This window comes from Xiphophorus hellerii, chromosome 21 (assembly GCF_003331165.1).
Source record: "Xiphophorus hellerii strain 12219 chromosome 21, Xiphophorus_hellerii-4.1, whole genome shotgun sequence".
In the NCBI taxonomy this organism is placed as follows: Eukaryota; Metazoa; Chordata; class Actinopteri; order Cyprinodontiformes; family Poeciliidae; genus Xiphophorus; species Xiphophorus hellerii.
Window position 1 is genome coordinate 6974130 of NC_045692.1, and position 25370 is coordinate 6999499.

A 25370-nucleotide genomic window follows, 5' to 3' on the forward strand; every position below is an offset into this window, starting at 1 on the left:
AAATAATGACGTTATCTGGTTTTTCATGAAGTGGCGCGTTTGTCCGGGACGTAGTGTTTACGCGCAGAAACACCTCTCCACAGCACACCGATTCTCCCCAAGAATATACTTTAAATAGACTTTAAGTTTGTGTGTGATTAAATAATATATTTTTATATGTAAATTAACAAATAAAAGTGGAACTTCTAAGTTGTAAATCAGGTTATTTTTTTAACTTTAAAGGTTCATCCTTCCAGTCATTTGTCTTATAGATAATATTGTCTTTACCATGAACAGGGGGCTGTTATTAATGACATGTCATTGACATCCCAATAAAATGACCTACTTCCCCCTTCAAAGCAATGCCTTACATTTCAAAATGAAGTGGGCGTTATGAACTGTATAAGGGAAATGTAAATATTCACCTACAATGTTCTCACCAATATTTTGTGGTATCTATTGACATGATGATGAATACGATGAGAAAAATATTTAAGTATTCAACTATTCTCATTGTCTCTAGATTAAATCTATCACTGATTAAAGTCTCACAGAAACAAATACTATTAACAATTATATTCGGTTGTTTTCTGAGACATGAACAGATTTGTTTATTGGTGATCTCATAAAACCAGCAATAGAAAAAATGGTTTAAATGGCCAAAGTAGCAATCCCAATCCTTTGGATTCAATTAGTTTATCTTTACAATAATCATTTCCAACTGTTAAAATATATAGTAGTTGATCGTCCCCACTGCATGGTTAGTCCCTGTAGATTCTCCATGTTGTGAATTTCGAAGAAAATTTCGAAGATTTATTTGTGGAAGATACTTAAGCAAATGGTTGAAATAAGTTCTTGCATCATTCTTCTCGCAGGAAAAGAACAACAGGTAGCAGGAATAGTGATGTATTATTCCTAGTCACGGATTGCACAAATCAAACCGATTCCAGTCCCATGTGTCACTGCCATAAAGCGGTTGATCATTTCATAACATTGCCGCTGCCTCTGACCAGATTCACGCTCATAAAGCTCTCTCTCATTTTGACAGCGTCCTCCATCCCTGTTGCACGGCAGCGGTCGGTGTGAACACGGAGCTGAATCGAAGGGAAACCGGTATCGAGGCCCCAGGGCCGCGGGACCCCAAAGGCATGCTTGCAGCCATGCTGCGCCAGAGCAGTGGCGGCGGCGGATCGGGTGGATCGGGCGGAGGCAGCGGGGGTGTCGGTGGAAATAAACTCACTTTAGGCATCTCCCGACTCTCCAGCTCCAGCATGGGGTCGGGAAGCCCCTCTAGGCTGGCCAAGAACAACTCGGTCAGCTCGGACAACCAAGACGCCGCCCCCGCCGATCCAAACTACATCATGCAGCTCGTCAGCGACGTGCGCAAGTTTGCTGACGTGCTCCTGCAGCTCAAAGAGGTGTTCAACTCCAAAGGTGTGTTTGGAAGCCTGCTGTCTTTGCATGCATCTCGTGTGTTTGCTTTTGCTATATTTCTCTTCTGTCGATATAACGTGGCTGAAACGGTGTGTTTCTAGGCTGCCTGAAGAGTTTACAGAGTTGCAGCTTAGTAATAAAAAACAAAACAAAAAAAACACACGCACCCACACACCAGCAACCTAATCTGAGCTTAGCTGAGCTTTTTCAGATATTCCAAGTGTCACTGGAGGGGACCTGTGAAAGATTTGTCTCCACAACAACCATGTGGATTTGGGCTTTGCACCAAGTTACACGTCAACGTCACTATGTCAGACTCGTGCGAGTGTTTGTCGCTTTCACATGCGAGCCGAACGATCTGGTGTCGGTGTTCCGTACCAAAACAACATGTCTCTCTTGTGCTTTCTTATCGCTTTGTTTGTCTCTCACATGAGTCCCACACTTCTCGTTGAAGTCACAGCTTTCAACAGCGGCGAATGGAAAGGAAGGAAAGAAAAAAAAAAAAACGCTGAACAGTGTAAGCACAGCGAACAGCATTTATAACGGAATGTAGCCGTCGACCTCGTCCTCTCTCTTGTGTACACACACTGTTGCTTTCGCTGCAGTGTGTGTACACAACAGCCGGGCCCGACTACCTGTTTTGTCCTGTGGCGGCCTTGGCCGCGCAGTCAGTCAACCCGTCTTATCTCGGTCTTGCTTTAGCTCTTATCTTTTCCTGTAAAGCAGAAAACGATGTTTATTTTAGCGGGGTAATGAAACGCCACTGAGGGAAAAGTTAAAAGCTGTCTTGAAATGATGCGCTAACTGTCCCCTGCAGTGTGATTTCCAATCCAAGGAAAGATGTGTAAAAAGCTTGTGATTGTGAAGTCAAATGAAATCTTTCTTCATTGAAGCAAAATATCCGCTGTAGCAAATAGTTTTCAGCAAAATTACAGGTGCTACCCTATATATTATTATTATTATTATTATTATTATTATTATTTGGCAAAGCATGAAGCATTTTTATAAGCATTCAGTTTTACTTTTCCGTGTTGATCAGTTATTGATTTATATCAATCTGTGCACTACTGTTTTCCTGAATTTCATATGGTTTGAGACGGAGGCCCATTTCTTTTGGACACTCTTCAAAATGAGAGAGTTGAGAGAAAATGTCTTGCCATAAGGTTATGAAAAGCAGACTAAAACTTGACTGTCCTCGGGCGCATCGAAAAATTGGCCTAGATTTCTTAATTTTGGGCGATTGGATGATACTTTTGAGTGAAAATAATCGTATCCACTGAACTTTTCTATCTCCACCAGGGTCTAAAAATCATCCTCTGTCCCCTCTTGCTCTTCTGAGAGAAAGGGATGACTAACATAGACCGGATATGTAACCATTATTTATCTACCATTTGCTTTGGAGTGAGGCTGAAAAAAAAGTTCTAACTTTTTAACAGGAACTATGTGTTCTGGTCAGATTGGAGTAAAGGTGTTTTCATTCCTAAAGTGTCTAGTTTGTTCTAGGTGAACTCTGGTTCGTTTCCCAAGTTGGTGCGGTTGGTTTGTGCACTAGGGTGCAGAGCAAACCAACTCTAAACCAGTTTGTTTCTGGTAGCATATATTACAAACCTGAGCCAAACTCCTTAACCTAGCCAACTTTACGTTGTGTTGTGCCATACAGCACTATAAATAAACCAATAAAAAAGGCAGTACATGATTTTTACAAAAGTCTCATGCAGCATTCAAGATGTCTTCTCAAACTCATTTGGTAAACTGAGCATTATTTTGCCAGAAGTGATGCCAAGGATCTCACTAATGCCATAATTGAATTTCCCACATATACACAGCATTTGGATTTGGTTCTCTTGTTCTGTTTGTCCTCATGTCCACTTTTAAGTCTGATTGAAGATCTGTGATGTTGCTGACATGGGAACCTTGTTGGAAAACCATTGCATCCTCAACTTTTTGATTTAAAAAAAACAAACAAAATAAAAAAACAAAAAAAACTTGCCAGTAATTGTTGTGCCAGAGATTATGTTAAAAAAAAATCACAATGTTTTGCTTAAGAGAGCTCTAATTGATGTAAAGTCAAGTACACGGTGGTGTCGGCCATTTTTATTCACTAGCAGTACCATGGCTCCCAAAACATGATGAAAAGGAAATGTCAGATTTTTCTTGTTTGTCCTATGTTTATTTTATTTTATTTTTTATTTTAATTTCCTCAAAAGGTTAGGAAAGGTGCAGTCCTACATAAAGCAGCTTGAGCAACTTTTCAGTAACCATGTTGGCACACTTGCGGATCGAAGCGGTAAACCACCATGTGCCAGGAGATTTAAACCTGTAGCTTCATGGAGCAGAAGAAGGGTTTAGCTACAAGTTGATCCCTCGTGATTGTTGGATATTGTCTGCCTGGAGTCTGGCGTAATCAGATACAGTTGCAGTTTTGAGTCCGTTTAAAACCAGATTAAACGGGATCGGTACACAGCGTGTGAGCACAGGTCCTTGCTATGTGGCCCAGTTGCATAGCTGTCATTTTAGACAGTTTGGCTTTGCTGCTAAGGAACCGTTGAGAAACCAGTTTGTAATCCCCTGTTCACTCTACATTATAATTATCTATGATTGCTGGTGAGATGCATCCTGAACTGAAACATCAGCGCCTGTCAATCCTTTGAGATGTTAATGCAAACGATTTATAGGTCTAGCGAGAACACCTTTTCTTTCTTCTTGTTTTTCCCCAAATTGAATTAAATGCATGCCAGCATGTGTTAGAAAAGCAAAGTATTCCCCTGGGATGGTTTATGCTTGTTGAATTACAGGAAGGGGCAGATTTGGGTAAAAGCAGCCACATTGCTACCTTGTGCAGTCAATACATTAGAATATGCATTAAGACGAGGCTTGTTAGTTATATTAAAAGTAACTTTTGAAAATAAGACTGAAACTGGTCTTCATAAAGCAACATTTTTGTTTTGTTTTATTTTTATTTTTCAATATTCTGACGTAGGGGCGGACGATGTGGAACTAAAGTTTTACGATATTTATTGGTACTACTATAACACATCCATTTGTTTATAATGGTGATGAAGTTCCTAAAATAAATTGACGTTTTGATGACATTCTAACTTATCGAACGTTTCTGTAAACGACTCCGTCTACTATGGAGGAACGGAAACCGATCCTTGGGAGTGACCAGATTGTGCAGTGATTGGATGAGATGCAACTCTCCTCCTAATTTATGGCCATATTGTCTCTGAAGCACAACACAATAGTTCAAACCTTTCATTACTCTAAATCTCTCGTCCCCCCGTAACACCCCAACCCACACACACACAACCCCTTCTTCCCTCAACTTCACAGAGCCAGTAGTCACAAGCTATATTCAACTTAGGGCCCTGTACCCCTCGCAACAGTGCCCACATTCACAGTCAGTGATGTGAGACTGACACTCATTGTCCCCGAGAGGCATCTCCAGACGAGCATGCTTCTGCTATCTGGCAGCTTTCGCACAAACGTTTCTTTCCCAAGTCAAGAATAGCTCGTTGCCGCAGGATTGATCCCCTGGGTGTTTTTTTGTTTTGTTTTGTTTTCTTTCCCCCCTTCAGTCCGTGTTTCATTTTTCCAGGCATTGCTTATTATCCTTAAAAGGACACCGTTACATAGTGGCTCCTTAGTTGTGGCTGCAGTCGGTGAGGCCTGCCTGGTAGGATTTTGTTATTTACTCACATCCGAGAAGATGGGGTATCAGGGTAATTCGCTGCCAAGTCAACGTTGTGTGGGGGGGGGGATATTTCATCATCAGGAGTTTGCTTGAAAGGTCCTGACCTGCTCCAGTGAGCGCCTATGAGAGACATGTCAGCAGTCGAGTAGGATTTTGTTTTGATGGGCGATCGTAGCGAGGGTCACAGAGGGCGTTTGTTGAGCTGTGGACATGGGCTCCGTGGTTCTAGTGTTTGGACTGGGGAGGCCCTCTGATGCTCCCCGTCATGGGATTAGTCTGTCAACAGCCAAACGGTGCATTGGTGCTTTCCGTGAGATCAGGAGACGACTGTTGTTTGTTTCAATATGTACTTAAGGGCTAAACATGTTATTTGTTTTGTAAGCATAACCCAGTCTTAAAGGGACAGGCGTGTAATCAGGTGTTTTAGTGCTTTGAAATCCACCAGGCAGAGTGGCGGTGAGGAAATTTGTGTCATTTGCTAAAGACTAAAAATGGCAAAACAAAACAATGTATTAGCTATAGCTCCATACAGCAAGGTTTTGACACTATTTCTAATTTAATTTCAAAGTATATCTACTGTTAGAGTAGACTAGTAATAAATTCTTATGAAATCCTTTTGGGATCTCTCACTGTTTGTGTATTTTTTGGTCCTTTCCCATGGAGAATGATGCTTGACCAATGCTTCTGTGTTTAGCTGCATCTCTGTCTTGTACTGAACTATTTACAGAGCTATTTCTGTCATAAACAGCACACATTTTGTTTAGCTTCCTTATATAAAGTACTCCTGGTCCAGTGTCTCTATATGTGTGTGTGCTTTCTGTCCCTCTCTCTTATTGTTCTCTCAGCTGCTAGGTCTAGTTTACTTGTATAGCACATTTCAGCTCCAAGGCAGTTCAAAGTGCTTTACATCATAAAAGCATAATAGAGTATCCAATTATGAAACAAGCAATTAACATTACACTTTGTCCAAATGCCATCATCAAAATCATCGTGATCACCATGGTTGCTGCTCTTGAGCTCTTATTTGCTGAAAGTAGGAAGTTGTTCCTTTCCATTGTAGCCACATACTTAATGAGGTTTTACCAACTAACAAAAAACAATCTGAATTTGACTGTATTATGATTCAGATCAAATTGAACTCCAGGCAATTGGATTATTTCTATATAATTGGATCTGAGTTGGACATTTGTTTTGAAACAAGCCGAGCTGAATTATTCAAGCGTTTTCAGACATGCACTGATCAAACTAGATTTGTGCCTCATTTCCAAAGTGAAACGATGACAACGTCACACTGTGTGTGAGAGGAGCTGCTGTTAAACAGCGTTTTTGTAATTTTTTTTTTTAGAAAACAATTGGTGTACATTTTAAGCTATCTTTAGCTTCTTCTGTTAGAGATTAGTGTGATTTCTAAACAGCATTTCCAAACCGGCCAGGAAAATTGCAGAAGACATGGGTCAAACTCTATTCCTGGAGGACCAGTGGCCTGTGACGGTTTAGATGCATCACTTATTCAACAAACCTCAATCGACTGCCTCCTTTGCGTGCAGTGAAGTTTTCTCCAAATTATAGCTACACGTCTTGTATGACCAAACAACATGCCTCCCTAGAAATTAGTTTTCTCTTTGAGCAACCTTTTGCACCTTTTGTGCTTTGTATGACTTCACTCTAAAAGCTCCCTCTGGTTATGAAATGGCAGCACTCAGGTATAGTATGTCCTGAAAATGAGTCGGTTCTTGGAAAACTTTCTTGTCCTGCCTCACTGAACCCAGCTTAAACTGATCTCCGTTTCGCATCGTTTCAAGGAATACCTCCAGCACACTATAAACTGATAAAAGCTGGAGTGTACTACAACTGCTAGCCATATATTTTGTTGCCGTTATTGGATAATTCATGCTGATTTAGTTCTTACGCGTTTCTCTGTGATTCACTTTGACTCGCAGCTGTGAGTTAATCAGTGTGGGATTTAGCAGCTCTCTTTGTGCACACACACTCTGCTGTTCAGGATTTTAATGATTAACACACACCTCCTTAGTATGTTTCCAGCAGACTTGTGCAATGACATACTGTAACATACCATCAGCGAGTAAAGGCCCAAATGTTTGCACAACTGTTGGTCACCGATGTGAAATGTCACTTAACCTACATGACGTCTGGTTTACATTTTGGTATGCTTTTGAATCGTGGGAAAATGAGCGTGTTCTCTAATTTTGGAGGTGGGTTTAATATTCTCTGCTGATGCAAATGCCTTGTGGGAAAGTGGTTCTGGTCTGGGTCCTCTGAGAAAGCCTCGATGCCATTTTAGCGAGCAATATTCTAAATCACCCCTCGCGAAATACCAGCCTAAAATTAGCCTCCGCTCGGGTCTTTTTCACAAACCCTTCCAGACTTTCTTAATGGCAGCGGCTAAGCGTTGTTTAACTTCAGGCAGTCTATCCCACTGGGTCTGGGATCCACTGTAAAAGCGTCGCAAAAAAAGTTCCTTTTATGGCTCTTTTACTGCTCCCCGACTTAAAAGTCACTGTAAATTGTCCCGAGTGCAAGACCACACAGGCCTTTGTTGTTTGCTGAATATCGCGTTGCAGTCAGAGAGCCTCGGTGTGCTCACAGACCTGCTGAACTATCTTCATGTTAATTAAGCAGCCTTTCAGGATATGTTACATTAGCTTAATTGTCCTGGGTGATCCTCGTTTTAAGGACCAGATAATTTCCTTCTGGGATTAAACTCGATGGGTCTTGTGACATATGGCGGACCTATTTAACCCATTTGCCCGAAGAAACGAAGCATGACATGACCACACACACACACGATGCACTGTGCGGGTAATAAATGCATGCCGTATACAGGTGATAAAGCTAAACTCGCCTGGCAAGTTTGTAAGATGTTTTCATGCCATGGGAGAACCTTCTCAGTACATCTATGTTTCTTTTTTTCTGTTTTCCTTAGAGATTTATGACGATAGCTGCCTTTTTTCTTGCTGGAGCAGCTTTGTTCTAGGAGACGGTCAACGTCTGTGACTCTGTAAGGTCAAGCTTCAGGATTCCCACACTGCCTATGAGAAGTTGGGGATTGATGATGATGAGGTTTTTTGGAAAAGTCTTGTGCTTCTTGTCTGTTTACAGCTGATTTAGGGTCCGGGGAGGTCACACTAGGAGCTTGTGTCTGTTCTCTTATGTCTGTGAAAATGATTAAATAGCAATATTGTAGTCGAATAGGCAATGACATCCAGTTAATCAAGTGCTCAGAAATGGCTTCCCCTTTAACCTTTTGGGTTAAAACAAACAGAAATGTCAAATTGATCCCACACATAGGCTTAGGGGTGCCTCTCCTCAACTTGTTCATGCTTTGGATTAAAGGTCAATAGCATTAGCGAAGAGGGATTTACTGCTAACCTTTTTATAATGTCTGAAATATTGATTAATGCAATCAGCAGAGATGAAAACAGAACCAAGTTTGCGCTTGGAGGACTGAGAATCTTCCCCAGCATGTGAGCTACCTCAAATTAACTGATTGAAACATTTGAATACAAACTGTGGTGGCTACATTTATCTCCTGCGATTATCTGTCATGATATTTAAACACAAACTTTAAAACAAAGATGTATAACATGACATAACTGCTTTGACTTAAACCAGAAAAATAGCCAATACTCTTACAGCTGTTTTAAGGTGCCCTACTCTTAGCTTCACTACTATTAGTTGTCATCTGTCTCGTGGATTGCTCATGTTGTTAAGGTGAATCATTTTTATCACCCTTATCTGTCTCTGTTGTTTTGACAGGACGGCAGAAACTACACCCTAAGTGTTAGTGCTTTTTTCCTCTTCCTGAACTTTGGGTCATGTTCACGTGTGACTTGCTCGACCTCATACTGACTAAAGCTTGATACTCATTGAAAGGCCATTGAAGATGTTATTAGACAGATAACCAGCTGTACTAGTGACCTACTACGTTTGATACATTTAGGAACTCTGTTTGTGACATCTTGGTTTTTTTCTTTCTTACATTTATTCCTGATGTGCTGCAAACAAACCAGGAAATAACTCATCTGTAGCATAAGTTGATTTAAAACACTTTGACTCAAAGTTCATTTCCCTTTATCTTGATCAATAGACTATAAAACGCCTTTTTGTTGTTTTCCAACAGAGGGATTGCACGAATGCCAGTCTTTCTTCAGGGCAAATTTTCTGCTCACCGTGGCTCTACATGTTTTCTCAGACAAACATGTAGAGAGCACCACAATAAATAGAAAGCACCAGAATAAATAAATCACAATTTCTTGGCTCATATAAGGTCTGAGGTTTCAGATGCAACAAACACATAGCCAGCAGATACTTTGATAATGTTAGAGCTGCTTTGTAGTATGAGCCAATGTTTGATCTTATGGTAAAAAAAGGCAAGTCTGCCCTGTCTTCTACACTCAGATTGCGATCAAATTGTGGTGCTGAATTTGCCAAATTACAAGACTTACAAGCAAGATGTAGCTGAACACTTCTAAGTATTATAACCTCCTACTTCAAATACATCTACCATCAAGGAGATGCCGACCTTTTCACTCAACAAACTGTATCTGATGACCTTGTTGATTGAAGGGGTGAAGCGGAGCCTTTCACTCACACTGGCCCCATTATCCATCTTCATTAGGTTGAGAACACCCTGACTTGTTTATCCGATTTGTCTCCTTTGCTGCAAATTTTTCATTGTGACGCACAGCACAAACTGTTTTCTTGAAGCTGTTTTTGTTGTTGCTTTGACGGCTGTATCAGCATTGTCTCAGGATAAGGATGATGGCTAAAGCTAAATGCTCCACTCACCTCCCTCCCCTCACAGTCTCTTGACAGGTGCAGGAAAAAGGCCACCCCCATCTTTAAGCTTCTGTCCAACAGACTCCCTACTCTCTGGCTGCTGGACACAACTTTTGGATCAACTCTTGAGCCAAATGCCTGAACAGTTTAGCTGCCAACAAGAGGTTACACGGTGTGTGTGGTGGGGGGGGGGGGCATTTTATGCTTCAAGAGAAGCATAGCTGGAATGCCAGCTTTCAGAGCTTTGCATCAACAGTGGGCGGTAGAGGTGGTGTCTGTGTGGTGGTTGTGGAGGGGGTGATGCATTCAGAAAGACAAGCTCCCTGTCTCTTGATGACGAGAGGGAAATGAAGGAGAGAGAGAGAGAGAGAAACATTTCAATACAAATATCTGAGTCAAGTTTGAAGTCTGAGAGTGCAACTGTCATTGATCATATTTTCTCATTTGCATTGACTGAATAAAAGCTAACATGCTTGACGAAGGCAGTTGCTTCCAGCGTGGCGACAGAAAACCCCCCCGTCTAGGTGGAAGGTGCTGTGTGTCTAGCCTAGGGATCTCTCTCGCTCTTTGTGTATGCAGTCATGGGGAAAAATGGCTTCAAAGGTTTAAGATCCAGGGGAATGTTTCAGTGTGACCGGAGAGGTCTGCAAAGGCTAAGTTCCCGTGCCTTTTACCAGCTGCATGTAATCTGCTAATCCACAGAGGGGACTGTCGGTGGTCTGTCCACATAAGGGGGTAAGAGGGTGTGTTGACCACAGGAGATATGCTGGGGAGAGAGAGGTGGGGGGGGGATACCAAGCCGTATTCTGACCCTTCATCTGCAGTGACCCTACAAAGCATTAGAGGTTAAGTGGACTTTTTTCTTTTGAAGACCACCGTAAGCGCTGCAAATACCTAAAATTCAGACTTAAACAATGGGGTCAGTTTTAGACATGGCTTGGTAAAGAATGTGGCTTTTCACCCCCAGGCTGCTGGAAATGAATCACTTTTGAACAAAGGTCATTATTACCAGAGTTGCATTTGGTTGCCGCGCTAAGACAAAGAGCTAAAAAGTCTGAAAGGAGCCTTTTCGTTGTGCCTTCGATGACTGTCCTCTATGGGGAATGAAGGATAAGGGTACTTCTCGGAGGAGTACAAGGAATGTCCAGCTGTAGTCAAATCGATTGGGACAAATGAGGCTTTTAAACGATGGCGGTCAATGCTTTCCTGTCCGGCGTCCTGTTTCTCCTCCTATGTGACTGGACCCGGTCCAGGTGGGGATCTGTTCGGGGAGGTCACAAGAAACTGAAGGAGGTATTTTACACCAGTCCTACAGTAATTCATTGCAAGAGTTTCAAGGGGAGGAATGCCGTCCAATCGCTCCGAGTCGAGGCCCAAATGGAAAGCTCGAGATGACAAAGAACTGAGTCACTGATAGCAAGTATCCAAATGGAGATTAGTAACATATGGTGTACATCAAGCAAACTCAGCTGTTTTTATGTTTGAATCATGATGCTGTTTGCTCAACAGAAGTGCTGGAATATGTTACACTGCCCCACCCAAGAACACCAAACAGTTAAATTATAAGCTCAATGCATTTGAAGCACTTTAACAACAAGAATCCCTTCCTTTTTGAGAAGGCTGTAACAATGTTAATCATCGCTTTTTATTACCTTGACTTGTGAAGAACTGAATTGTTTCTTTTCATGCCTGCTGGATGACATCAGTGCATTCTGGGTTTTTTCATACCAAGGCTTCAGATAAAACTGTAAAAGAAAAAAAAAAAAGTCAATCCAACTATTAACTATGGACACTTTGGAAATAAACATCAGGCTCTGACAGTTGCCTGTACTTTGAGCCCCTTCATGTTTGCACACTAATGCTGTACACAGTTTTTATTATTCTTATTCTTATTCTGCTGCTACGTAATTTGCTTTTTTTTGCTACACTATTTAGAGATACAGTGACCAGATTACTATTATTTTTTTTTTTAGATAATTTCAGATCACTGGTTTTTGTGAAGACTTTACCTGCTGATACAATGTTCTCTTTAGGAAGGAACAATGTTACAAATTCATCCAAGATGAGCATTCATAATGTTATTTTTCCATAATTCTGGCATCAAGCAGTCACTAAATGTTCATTTTAAGTAACCAACCAACCGTTTGTATTGTTGATCAATTGCAGATAAATAAATTTAAGTCTAATTTATTTTCGGTTGAATTTATATCGCCCCCTTGTTTCCACTGATTTTGATGCAAATCATTTGAGAATTATGAAAGATTATGACCCCTAAGCAGTAGAATTAAAGTTGCTTTAAATCATTCAGAAACTTCCTGTGGCATCCAGTTATGTTTTGTTGCTTGCATTTTCATCAACAAACACTAAAATTGCATGAAAAGGTGAAAAAGCTAAAGGACCACCTCCCATTCAGCTCATTTGCAGGTGGGGGACAGACACCATCCACATAATATCCCATTTTCCTGTAGTTGCATTCAAGTTTGAAATCTTTTTTTTTTCTTCCATTTTTTTCTCCGAAGAGTTTTGCGGCCTACTGTCGTATTTTTTGCGACAGTAGGCAGACAGGAAAGAGGGCGAGGAGAGGGGGGAGGACATGCGGCAAAGGCCGCCGGGACCGGGAGCCGAACCCGTGACATCCGCGTCGAGGACCAAGGCCTCCAAGCGCTCGGCGCGCCAGCCCCCTGCACCACCACAGCACGCCCCTTGAAATGTTTTTTATGTAGCCTTTATTGTCATATCTTGTAATAATGGGCATTTAATATGTGACCCCTTTAAATTTGGGCTAAGGATGACATGAAACGGGCTGACATTATTTTTGGAAAGCCGGGCCGCTGAAGCATCTGCTCAGTGTTTTGGTACTGAGATGTCACCTCGATTGTGAGCGATCTGACAACGTTTTCATTATGGATCCCCCCCCCCCACACACACACACACCACCCCACCTCGACCCTTTGCTCCCGCAACTCCTGCCCCAGCTCCCAAACAAGAGGCTGGAATGCTGGGTTTCCATGACGCTAATGAAGTAAAAACCTGGCAATGCGCTGCTGGCAGGCTCAGAGCCCTGCTCCTGATCTGCGGCCTCCTTCTCATCACGATCCGAGTCTGATCCCCATGTAGCCTTCATTCACCAGAGCTTCATTATGCCAAGGAATGTCTCTCCTTCTCTCCTAACCGGCAGATGAAGCTGGGATGTGAAGGGTGGGTGCGCAGGGGTAAATTTGGGACAAATCCCAAGGGATAGCGCAAGCCCAAAAAACCACACAAATTTCCAGTCTACGTTCAAATTCTGACTCTCTCACAAATTACTGCTTTTGCACTTTCTTTTTTTTTTTCTTCTAGAGACTACTCCATTTGGAGCAAAAAACCCCAAAAAACATTTATAAACTCCAAAGCTTCTTTTCTCAAGGAGCAGGAATAGCTGTTGTGATTTATTGGTCCATAAATGTGGCATGCCCATGAGGCAGCAAGGCTCACTGTTGGCTCTAGGACAACAGACAGCCTTGGACACTGCAGAACCAAAGATTTCCCTGTGGAAAAAAACAAACAAACCGGAACACCACCTTAGCAGTATGTTGCCTTGTGTGTTTAGGAGCCCTTGATATACAGTACATTTCTTTCGTTTTCTTAATTTCCCCTCCTTGTGAATCACAGTACTTCCTCTAAAACAAATCCACCTTGTAAGATTTCTGTTTAACAGTTCCTCCCTGCTGGGAACGAGCTGTTCTCTCTTTGTGTTGCACCCAGACTGGCCGCGAAAGGGTTAAGTAATCAGTCTCTTTACATTATCCTGTGCCCTGCTGGGCTGGTGGATGCAGCTATAATGTCTTGCTAATTAGCTCCCTTTTAGGATAAAAAAAAAAAAACAGGCAACAGGCCACCATTGATAAGTGGAGTGCTTAGAGATTGGCAAATGAAGATCCTTCATTTGAAATCTTTTTTGAGGAAGTTATGGTTTACGTTTGCATTTAATAAATCTATTGCTTGATGCCTTCAGGACTTTCAGTTTGCCGGACAGACGATTAAGCCTTTGCCTTTGTTGTAGAGATGCACCGAAAAATAGGCGGGTGACCAAAATTTGACAATTTTTAGCTGTGTGTGCTCCAACCAACTGCTCAGAAATTAAAACGGTGTCAGAAAACTAAAATCAAAACTTTACAAAAATTGCAATTTGGAATGCAGCCACAAAAAAATGGGACTATAAGGAATCTAGAAAGTTTTGGCACAAGTTAGAGGTGCTTGTGATAAACTTTGCCCTGTATCAAAGTCATTGTGGTTTTGACTTATGTTTCCCAAACTAAATTTTATACTTGTTCCCTGTTTCTATGGTGAAAGAGTCCAGTGAAAATGTGTGCATTGATTATGTCAAAATAAGTAATCTCATGTTGATGCATAGTTATACGAAAAGCACACTGGCATGTTTCCCACCTCATGTGGCTCTAAGACAAAAGCACAAAAGGCTGGTATGATGAAAAACACACCAGGTTCTCTGTACTGGTTGGATCTGTACTTGGCAAATGATGAAGATAAATGAGCACAGTTGCTATGGTGAAAGATGGGACTTTACAAGTCCTATGGAGAGACGTTTGAAAGCATCATGGTGTACAGCTGGTTTGGACTAAGTTATGTTGGCAAGACGTTGCTAACTTTTATACTAATAGATGGTGCTAATGGTTGGTCTTTGAAGAATCTCTTGTATGCCCCTTTTACGTTTTTGCCTTAATTAGCTTAATTACTTTATTAAATATTTTGCAATTATGGCACATTCATGACAAAAACCATCTGAAAACTTGCTAAGCCCTGTAGCGGGGCACTGAGGCAATCATCCAGCGGCCCACCGTGTTTTTGAGTTAAAAAATGTTTAAAGTTGGCAGAAAATTTGAAAATACGACAAGGTAATTATGTTATTGGAAGACATTAACAACACCCATTTACCAACTATGAAATCCTTAACAAAGGCAAACATTTAAAAAAAAAAGTACATTTAAAATAATTTTGACTTGTGACTTTATTTGCAGAAGTTGTTGGCATGTAGAGCAGTAAAGACGGAGTTCTGGTGAATTTAAAAAGAAAAAAGACACTCGACATCAGTCTCCCTATGTGTTCATACACTAACCATACTATGGTTAGTGTATGAACACATACACTAACCATACTATACTAGCAATATAGCATACTATATTGCTATTGTGCTTCCAAATGTTTCACCAAAGAGACTCTTTAACCTGTCTTTGCTATCACTGTTATTGGTGAACTTAGAAAAAACCTGCGGTTAGAAATCCAGACCAGATTTGTTTCATATCCATTTTATTAATATCCAATCATCCAGTCCTAATAATAATAATAATAATAATAACACAGTAGAAGCAAAGACAGTTGAGGGTATAACGTCTATTGGTAGAACGTTATCCATTTAGGAAAGCCCAGCTGTGATTGCATTGTGCCATCTCTCCTCTTAAGCAACTATGAATGTTTACTACAGTTGGTGAGTTTTGGCCGTCACACGTTACCTGTTGGTTGGTGTGAACTTATCAGTCCCATCAGCAACCAGCATTGTCACGGCGGCCCCAAAGAGCCCAGCAGCTTTTGGTCGTCTGGCAGCAGTGTTTGTCTCACTCTGTGGGGGGGGAAAGAGGGCTCACAAATAAAAGGCAAAACCGGGAGATGGCTAAAGTCTTTCTGATCCCTCTTTCCATGATGGTTAATCCGGGGCCAATCGTCAGCACAAAATGTGGATTTTTTTTTTTTTTTTTACTGCCTGGAAACAGTCTGCATGCGTTTCCAGTGAGGTGTGACTAAGAAGCAACCAGTCGTTTAAACACCTGACGTAGATAATTACAGCGCGCATTGTGTTTAAAGCATCAGATGACAACAACGTGTCCGGCTGCTTGTGTGTTCAACATGTTGACAGTCTAGTACTGCAGAGCTACTGGGCCAGAGTGACAATTACGTGCATTTGGTTGATAGATGAGGGAACAGATAAGAGGCGTCTCTGCTTTTAACTGTTTTGTTGTCCTCACGCGAGTGAAGGCTTCACCAGCCTGTAATTCTTTGTTTTCTGACTCCTCATTCATTGACGTGTTCCCTTTTATGAGCCCTAAAGCATGCCAATAGCAAAGTTTCAAGGTTGCTTGATAACAAAGTGCATTTTGTCCTTTTGTAAATGGGTGTGTTGACTCACTCTAAGAGAAATGTGTATACCAGAATGCCTGAAATGCCATTTTCTGTATAATTAACTGAGCATGTAGCCTATAATTATAGAAATACCACACATTTAGCAGTTAGCTTAGATGGTTTCGCTGCACAGATGATGCTGTGACTGATTGGCTGGTGGTGTCTGAGGTTATGCTGTCCATCACCAATGTGACCACAGTTTATTAAACCCTATTGATTTTTCTGGTAGTTTACGGTATACAACTTTGATTTTATTTCTGACCTTGAGATTTTAAATCACAGTGAGCAACATTATTAATAACCCTTGGAAGTCCTACATATACGGTGGTGACTTCACTATGGTAAAAATGATTAGCAATACTGATATCTCGGGTGGGTCAAAGGTGTCCAAGTTGAGTTATGTTTACCAGATTTTGTTTAGTAGCAGCAGATTAAATTTGGTTGAGTACAACAACAATATTTTAGATTTTTATTGGTATAAAAGATCAGGGATGCACTGATCCACTTCCGATACAGATATCCAAGATTTAGTATTGACCGATACAGAAAATAGTGCTGAAACACAGACATAAATGTACTTTGCACCAGCACAGCACGCTGAAATACACCAATAGCGTAACGAAATCAGTCAAACGTGTAAAAACAACACAACTTTAATTTGTTCAGTCAGTGCAAGAAGGTTCATAACAGCCAATGTAAAATAAATAATAACGAAACTGAAAGTGACAAAAGCAATAGGTTGGCTGCCTTGGTCAAACAGGTACAAATAATCTGCAACAAACCTTCTTTCAAATGGTTCAGAAAGTGCGATTAGGAAATCAAATCTAACGTAAAATAAATAAAACGTAACGTCAGTCAGAGCACAAAGCATAGAATTGGACTGAATAGATTCGCTCTTATGAATTGGGCATATTGTTACCGGTACCTGATGTAAATCTTTTTTCAATATCTGTTCCGATACAGATAACAATATCAGATTGGTGCATTACTAACAATTGTTTAACCAGGGATGATTTTTGTTGTAAAAACATCCTAAATGGTAATAGCTGATTTCCTGAAGTAAAGCAGTCATGAGTAGAACTAATTGGGCCTTCCTTTCTGACTTCTAGAGCATCAGGATTCCCTCCATCAGGCGGTCCACGAGCGACTCGGCGAGCTGCTGCGAGTCCTAAAGGCCATCATCAAGAAGCACCAGAGCCTCAACTCTGTGGATATCCTGAGCAAAGCTGGAACGGTGATCGCCACGGTCAAAGGTATGCTGAGCTTTTGCCAGCTCTGCCTAAAAAAAAAAAAAAAAAGTGTAAACACACACAGCGGAGCTGTCAGGTTTCCTGTGAAACATGCCAGCCACTCCTCCACTCTTCCTCTGGTCTGTTTTCCGTCTCTGCCGTATCTGATCCTCCCTTCTCTCATGACAGCCTACTCTGCTGAACACACATTTTCTATGTCCTGCAAGTAGAATAACAAAGCTTCTTAAAGAGTCCGTAAACTGTTTTCAAAAACAATCAACTCCTTACAGGAGGCTTTGAGATATGGTTCAGCTAACATGTTCTCTTTTCTGTGACCTTTGGATCTAGTCGGGTGTGTTTTACATTTAACTTGAATTTAACATAAAACATGTGATGCATTCAGGTGACAAAAAAAAATAGATGATATGTGATGAAATTTCAGCAATATTTATGGCAAACCAACTTTTTTGTATTCACAAATGGAGTAAAGGTTTAATAAAATACGGTCTAGTCTAGGTTTGATTAAACCCTATGTCTACACCGATAACTCCAAGGTGCTCCTACTGCTAAAAACATTCAAATACTCAAACGGAAAAGATTTTCAGAAATCTCAAACTGATTTCTGAAAATCAGAAAGTTTGAGAGAATCCAGGTTTTACTGTAAAACCATCCACTTCAAGTTTAGTCAAAGTACTTTTGATTTTGAGCACATAAAGTGTAAAGTGCAGTCCTCATAGGAAGGCCCAAAGCAGATGCAAACATTAACTGTAACTAAATTTCAACCGAGTTTAATAAAAAAAAATCAAAAAAGTGGTAAATATCTCCTGTGGCCTCCTCAAAGAGAATTCAGCCCTTATGTAACAGTTGTGGCAGGTCAACTAACATTAGTCGACTATTATTCTAAGAGACCAACTCGAGAACTACTTCCTTTTTCGCTTCAAAATAAGAGTCTGAAACATGGCTACAACAGAATATGGAGCTAATTGCTCTCACCTTTATGCCTGGGGCTCATGATAGCCTAAGCTAACTTCACCAACAACTCGATAGCTTCCCAAAACTGTGTTCACTAAGACAACATATATTATTGCAAAAATCTAAATTTAAACAGCTGTTGATTAGATAATAAATTAATGTAACTTTTTTTTTTTTAATTGTTAGGAAAGTTTTAAAGGATTTCCCAAGATCAATGTGGGACTTCAGCCCAAAATAATGATTGATTTTGCTATGCTTTACTAAAGCACAATTGAAGGATCTGATTAAGACTATAAAACTTTTGAGTGGGTGATGGGGTGCAGGTTATAAACATGTCATTTCCTGCTCTTTATCTTTGAATGCAGCCTAGTTTTGGGCAATAAAACCAAAACAGATAAGTCTTTTAGAAATCTGGAGAGTACAGAATTTTGAAACCGGAAAGCAGGAACTGCATAATTTAGCTGCTGTGAAAAAAAATATTCCAAATGACTTTGTTGTCAAGACTGATTAACAACACACCAGAACAAACTCCTAAACAGGTTTCTACAATAACTTGCATGCAATGTAAACATTAAAGCTTTTAATGACTAATTCTGGGGCTCTTCTGCCACTAGGTGGTCAGAATTGCTCACTTCTTGACCCTCCACACCCCACCCTGCTGTCCTCTTAGTAACAATGTGCTAACTGTCCTCATGTCAATAAATTTTAGAACCAAATCGCAACACTTTTCAGTTTAAGAGAATTAGGAAAGATGGGAAAAAAAGGAGAAAGATATGATGAAGTTGTATCAAATTTTATTTAATTTCAACTTTATAACAAAGTAATTTTGACTCAACATAAGATGAAGTGCAGAATTTCTCCCATGATTCTTGGAATGAGGTCGTTTACCACTCTACCTCGGCGTGGTATTAAGTTCTGTGGGACCCAAAGCGGTCTCCAGTCGCCGAATGTCGGACAGGTCTTTGCTGCTGACGAGTTGCTTCGACGGTGTTTTGCGTTTTCCATGCAAACAATACCATTTTTCCCAGATGATGTAACTTCCGCATTTGGACCGTTGGTTGGGGCCTGAGCAAGTAGTGGCATTGTATCCCAGCAAGCCTCAGGATGTCCTGTTGAGGGGGGGTTAGGGGTGGGATAGGAAAGGAGGACATTCAGCGACACAGGAGTTGTGTCCTTTTCAGTGGAGGTGGCCACAGTAGCTGGTCCAGGATTGCCAAGAAGCTTCCCAAGGACAACGGAACTTGTTCAAGTCATTGTTGCCTGGACCGTCGCCTGTGGCCTACTCAAAGACAATACCATCTTTTACTTTTTTTTCTCAATGGATCTGTTTTGTTGTCATCTTCACGTTCCTTAAAAGATTTGGAAATCTGGGATTTTTAAGGTGTTTCTGAAGAGTTTACACATAGGACTTGTTGCTGGAATCAATGAGGCTTATAGCGGTTAGAACGAGGCCTGGAAAATCGTGTTAAGGTGGGTCGTTTTTTTGTTTTACGTGTAATTTAAGAGGTTTCTACAAAGAATTGGGAAATACAACGGAGAATGCTTTGTCTCATTTGGAAATCTTTACAAGTCGAGTTTAATTAGTTTCATCAGACATGAAGGAAATCGTTAAACATTTTTGTTGGCCTATTCAAGGTATTAAGAGCCACGTTCTATAGAGATATGGGAGGTTTTTTCCCCCTCGCATTAAATTCCAATAAAACAAGCAAACCAGAAAATCAAAATCAAAAATAAGAATGTCTCTGTTCATCGATAATAAGGTTGGATTTCCACAAAAGTTTATCCTTTCTTGGCCTTTGAACTCTAGAAATCTTCATTGTTCCAGTGGAAGGGAAAGCCCGAGGAAACGACGGAGGTAGCAGAGAGCGCTCTGTGACATCACTGGTTTATTGTTGCACGTTTTCTCTGCTTTTCGACCATCTTTTTCAGGGAGAGAGGCTTATTTTCTCTCTTCTAAGTCAGAACAGGAAGTTTATTGTGGAGACTGATTACAGCCGTATTTACGCCGCTTTCCCTCCCCCACCTTCATTCTGTCTTCAGTCATCACCGTGTTTAGACTCGCAGCAGGAAACTACTGCTTGGCCAGATTACAGCAAAATATACACACTTGCAGTCCCCTGCTTATCTTTACAGACTGCCAAAAGTTGTTTTTGGACGCTTCCAGAGGGGAGGGCACTGGGTGATTTTTGGATTTTTCAAATCTCAGCACATAAACAGATTGCCAAGAACTTCAGGTTCTTGAGAAGTACACCGTGACTCTAGAACTTTTCAATAGCGCCATGTTTGACATCACCAACAGGATGACGATGAATCATACCGTGGAGCTGATGCCTCTGAACAAAGGAGGCACACAGCATTCATCAGTTCAGTATCCTGCCAAAACCTGACTCCGTCTCTCTTTATTACATGTTACCAGGAGTGAACTTCAATGAGGTGAACGAGGAGAACAAGCAGAAGCTTTTTGGGGAGATCTACACCGCTATTGATACTTTGGCGTTCACCTTTGGCAATGTGTAAGTAAGATATCGGTGTTGGGCAACCATTGTAGATACAGTTAATGGAACAAGTTGGTTGTTTTTTTGTTTTGTTAATAGATTCAGGTCATTTTTACCACTTATTTATGCACTTTTGGCGCTTTTGCACTTGACTTGTTAGCCTGTCAAATTGCTTCAACTCATACCTGCCGTGGTTACGAGTAATTTAAAGTAGATCTGATACGAGTGTCTGTATCTGTCCTGATATTAAAAACTTATAGCTCAGGTAGTATGGCAATGTGCCCAATCCAAGAGGGTGGCTCTATTCAGTCTAACTCTATGATTTGAACTCTGAGCGATGTCACGCTTTATTATTTAATTTACATTATATTTAGAATTCCTAATCGCACTTTATGAACCATTTGAAAGAAGGTTTGTTGTAGTTTATTTTTACATGTTTGATCAAGAAAGTAAACCTATTGTTTTTGTCACTTTAGATTTCTTTATTATTAATTTTTACAGTGGCAACTATACTCTTAAATGCATTGACTGAACAAATTAAAGTTGTTTTTACATGTTTGACCGAGCTTGTGAAGCAGTTGGTGTATTTTAGTGTGCTGTACTGGTGCAGAGTTATAAAATAAACGTGCATTTCAACATATTTATGTCTGTGTTGTAAAAAAAAAAAAAGAGTCAATTCAGCACCATTTTTCTATATCTGATCAGTATCTGCCAAGACTAAGCCTCGGATATTGATATCGGAAGTGGAAAAAAAAGTGGATCAGTTCATCTCTAATTTAAATTAGACATTCACCAATCCACTGGCAAGAATTTCTTGATGGTGTTTAACAAAAATACAAGACTAATCTTGTATTTTTGTCATTTTACGTTGGATTCCAAACCATTACTCCAGTCGAGAAACCCGCCACATTTCTTTTCTCTTATGTGTTGTTGTCCTTGGTGAAAAAATCGGAATCATTCCTAATCAGAATCTGCAGAATTTGAGTTGTTTTAACATAGAAAAAATAATCATATCACTTTGCATTTTTAACATAGTTAGGGGATTTTCTGTCTTTTCTGTTAGAAACAAAAGAAACATAAGCTTTATTGATAGATGACCAATGCACTTGTTTTATATATATATATATATATATAATTCTTGTCCATTTCCCCACCTAATCTTTTTTATTTTTCTGTTTCCTCTTCCAGAGTGTCTGACTTCCTTATGGGAGATGTAGAGAATGGATCAGTGTTGGGGCTCCCCCTGACTAAGAGAAGCAGGGTAAGGAAAGTAGGACAGGTGGCCTTGTGTTAGAAGTCATCGCCTACTAGAAATGCATCTAAAATAAAAACAAATGGCTCATGTCAGTTTATTCTGAGCAGAGTTTTAACAGCAGGATGTAGCTTACTGAAACTGAATATGAAAGATTAGCCAGCAGAGTTCAGAGGTGAACCAAGCCCTCGTTGACTGACGCAGTTGCCTTAAACATCCTCCTCTGGTGATAAATCGTTGTTTTCCTGCTGGATGTTTTACTGTAAAAGTGGTCTGAGGAGGAAGTTGTCTCTCTGATAAGGACTGTACCATGCATGTTACTGGAGCATTCTGTTTTTCAAGGAGGATGCACTTCCTTTCCTCCCTGCTTTGTATTATTATTATTATTATTATTTTTATAAAGCCATTTTGTCTGTTTTTCAGTCCTCTGAGAACCTCTCTGTGGAATCTGGAGGATCCGGTTCTGAGAAAGATGATCCGCCAGGTAAGACGGATTGAACACACAGCTACTGTACTCTCTGCGCCCGCTGTGTGAAAAGGTCTGGATGAAAACTAATCTTCTCACATTGAGAGGCAAGAAGGAAAAAAACAAAAAAAAAAACCCTTGCACATAAATGACGTGTAGATCAGTATTTAGGTGGAGCTCTTGTTGCTGCTTTTTATTTATTTATATATTTTTTACACTGCCTGCTTTGTCTGAAGGATTAAGTAGGTAATAAGCAATCACCTTACTGACATAATACTTCTGCTGTCAGTGTTGGTTAGCCTTGACGGTATTAGCCCATATTGCTAGTAGTCAAGGTCAGACTGAGCTTTTCCTGGATATCGCATTGTGATCGTGCACATGGCACATCCATCAGGTTCCGGTCCATAGAGCCTCCATCAGTCATGGAGGAGGCCACCTCTTACAAAGCTTTTTGTTGGATTTCCTTCGTAACTACAGGGCCGTCTCCACCGGTTCGGCCGGAAGAGGTGGACAGGACACTGCAGCGGCAGGACAGCGGAGTGGAGTCCGTGCTGCTCTACGCCAAGGCGTGCTCCAAGTACACCAAGGAACTCCTGGCATGGGTGGAGAAGAGGATCAGTGTGGGTGAGTTGGACCAATCGTATATTTCCAATGGTGCTTCTAAAGGCTTTGGTGAACAAGACTGTATCACAGGAAAGAATTGAGAGAAGTTTCTCACAAGGACTAAAGAGATTTTTCTTAAAGTGTTGGTCTTTTACTTTGAGACGCTCAGAGAAATCGGCTGGTGAAAGAAATTGGTCAGCGACTCATCCTGACTAGTGATTGGCTGGTTACGAACTCGGAAATCATATTCTTTTCTTACCACACACCATCTGTAAGCACTGAAGGCAATATTTTCTTTGTTGAAGTTGTTACTGCAAGAATGGGAGTCAAAGTTCACTGTTTTTATTATCAGGAAGGAGTTTTACTTCATAGCTATGCAGATGATGCCCAGCTCTACATTATGATGTCACCAGGTGATCCTGAACCCATCCATGCACTAAACAGATGGATAGATCACATTAATTCATGGATGTGCCACAACATTCTCCAGCTAAACAGAAACCGAACTGAAAACTTTTGAACCCAAAGAGGAACGACCTAAAGTCAACGCACAGCTACAGCTAGAAACTAGTAATCTGGAACACCTGGAAACTGGGTGTAGCGATGGACTCAGACCTGAACCTTCAGAGCCACATAAAGACAGTAACAAAGTTGGGCTTCTGTCATCTGAAAAACATTTCCAGAATTGAAGGACTAATGCTCTTTTGTTAAGTTTCTACAGTCCTTCCACTGGCTCCCTGTAGCTCAGAGAATAAACTTTAAAATACTTTTGCTAGTTTATAAATCACTGAACAGCTTATCACCACAATACATTAAAGATCTGCTGCTGTTGTATCAATCTTCCAGACCAATCAGGTCTTCTGGTTCTGGTCTGCTCTGAACCAGAATCAAACATGGAGAAACAGCATTCAGCTTCTATGCACCACAAATCTGGAACAAACATCCTGAAAACTGCAAAACAGCTGAAACACTGACTAAAACTCCACCTGTTTACAGCTTCCTTTGATTCATAGTAGCTGCTTGATGATTTTGAAGATGGCATTTGACATATGTAATGTTTACTACTTGTTTCATAATTGGCTACTGTATAATGTTTTTACAGTATGAAGCACTTTAAACTGTCTTGTTGCCAAAATGTGCAATACAAATAAACTTAACTTTTAAATGAAGTCAGAGGAAATGCAAAATCCGTCAGAAAAAGCTTCATCGTTGGTTCAGTGTTTGCTTAATTATATTTCCAGCATCGTTGTGTTTTCATTCGGTTTTTCCTTTAGTGTTAAATGAACTCCAGTTCCAAGATTTTGCTATAGTCACCACTGTTTGTTCAGCTTTATTACTGGTTTTATGTCCAAACAAAAAGTTTTAAAGAGATTCTGAATGAGGGGCTTTACTGCAGGTTTGTTTGAGTATATTACCTAAGCTCAGGGTTTGAGTTTGTAGTGTGAGATCTTTTATTTGTTTGACGAGTTAATGAATGCTTTCAGCTGAACACACAAAGCTCACATTCGCACTGCACAGGACAGACCGTAAAGTACCATCAATCAGCACAATAACAAAAGCAGTGTTCAGAAACGAGCTGGAAATGTTCTCCTTCTACTCGCAGATGTCGAGTGTGCCAAAAGTTACGCCAAGATGGCCGAAACTGCCAAGACTCTCGCAAGTCAGCAGGTGAGGAAAAAAAAAAATGCCGCAGCTCATTTCTTTATCAGACTAATCGCAAGCGCTGACGTTTAGGAATTTTTTTTCCTCCCACCTCTAAGGAATTCATGCCGTTCCGTGAGACGTACATGACCGCTTTCAAAAACGACATCGAATACAGTCAGCTGGTACTTCAAACCGCAGCAATACTCCAAAGCAACAAATTTGTGCAGGTAATCCATGAAACGGCTTCATTTTTTAAATTTATTTATTTATTTAATTTTTTTAGTAGTATTGAAACGAGATCTTTAAGATGGTGTGTCTTTGTTTTCAGCCTCTCCTGGGTAGAAAGAATGACCTGGACAAACTACGGAGAGAGGTCAAAGAGCAGTGGCAGAGAGAGCAAAAGAAAATGGTGAGTGGTCAGTTCTGCTTAGCAAAGTTAATTTAGAATAGAAAAGAAAGTACTTTACTGATGCCTAAGGGGAAATTGCTTATTTGTTGACAAGCTGCTCCATCCAAAGTATTAAATATTATTAAATACAAATATAACCTTAAGCAATATAAAATTGAGAAAATATACACTCATAAGTTTGAAGTTGTAAGTAATTTAAATATAACTAAATATAAAATAAAT

At 40.5% G+C, this 25370-nt stretch overlaps 1 protein-coding gene across 2 annotated transcripts in view; it reads left to right on the forward strand.

Annotated features, from left to right (window-relative positions):
- The window catches only part of arhgap29a (Rho GTPase activating protein 29a), a 35729-nt gene that overhangs the window by 689 nt on the left and 9670 nt on the right, over positions 1–25370 (forward strand). The window contains exons 2-10 of one of the 2 annotated variants that reach the window (XM_032551026.1): positions 1028–1413; positions 17188–17331; positions 20696–20792; positions 21963–22035; positions 22450–22510; positions 22970–23116; positions 24699–24763; positions 24856–24966; positions 25068–25148. In XM_032551026.1, the coding sequence (XP_032406917.1) occupies positions 1128–1413; positions 17188–17331; positions 20696–20792; positions 21963–22035; positions 22450–22510; positions 22970–23116; positions 24699–24763; positions 24856–24966; positions 25068–25148 (1065 nt within the window). In that variant the 5' untranslated portion in view covers positions 1028–1127. Of the gene's footprint in view, positions 1–1027; positions 1414–17187; positions 17332–19468; positions 19750–20695; positions 20793–21962; positions 22036–22449; positions 22511–22969; positions 23117–24698; positions 24764–24855; positions 24967–25067; positions 25149–25370 lie in introns of those variants that run through there. The other variant, XM_032551027.1, reaches the window with a different exon arrangement.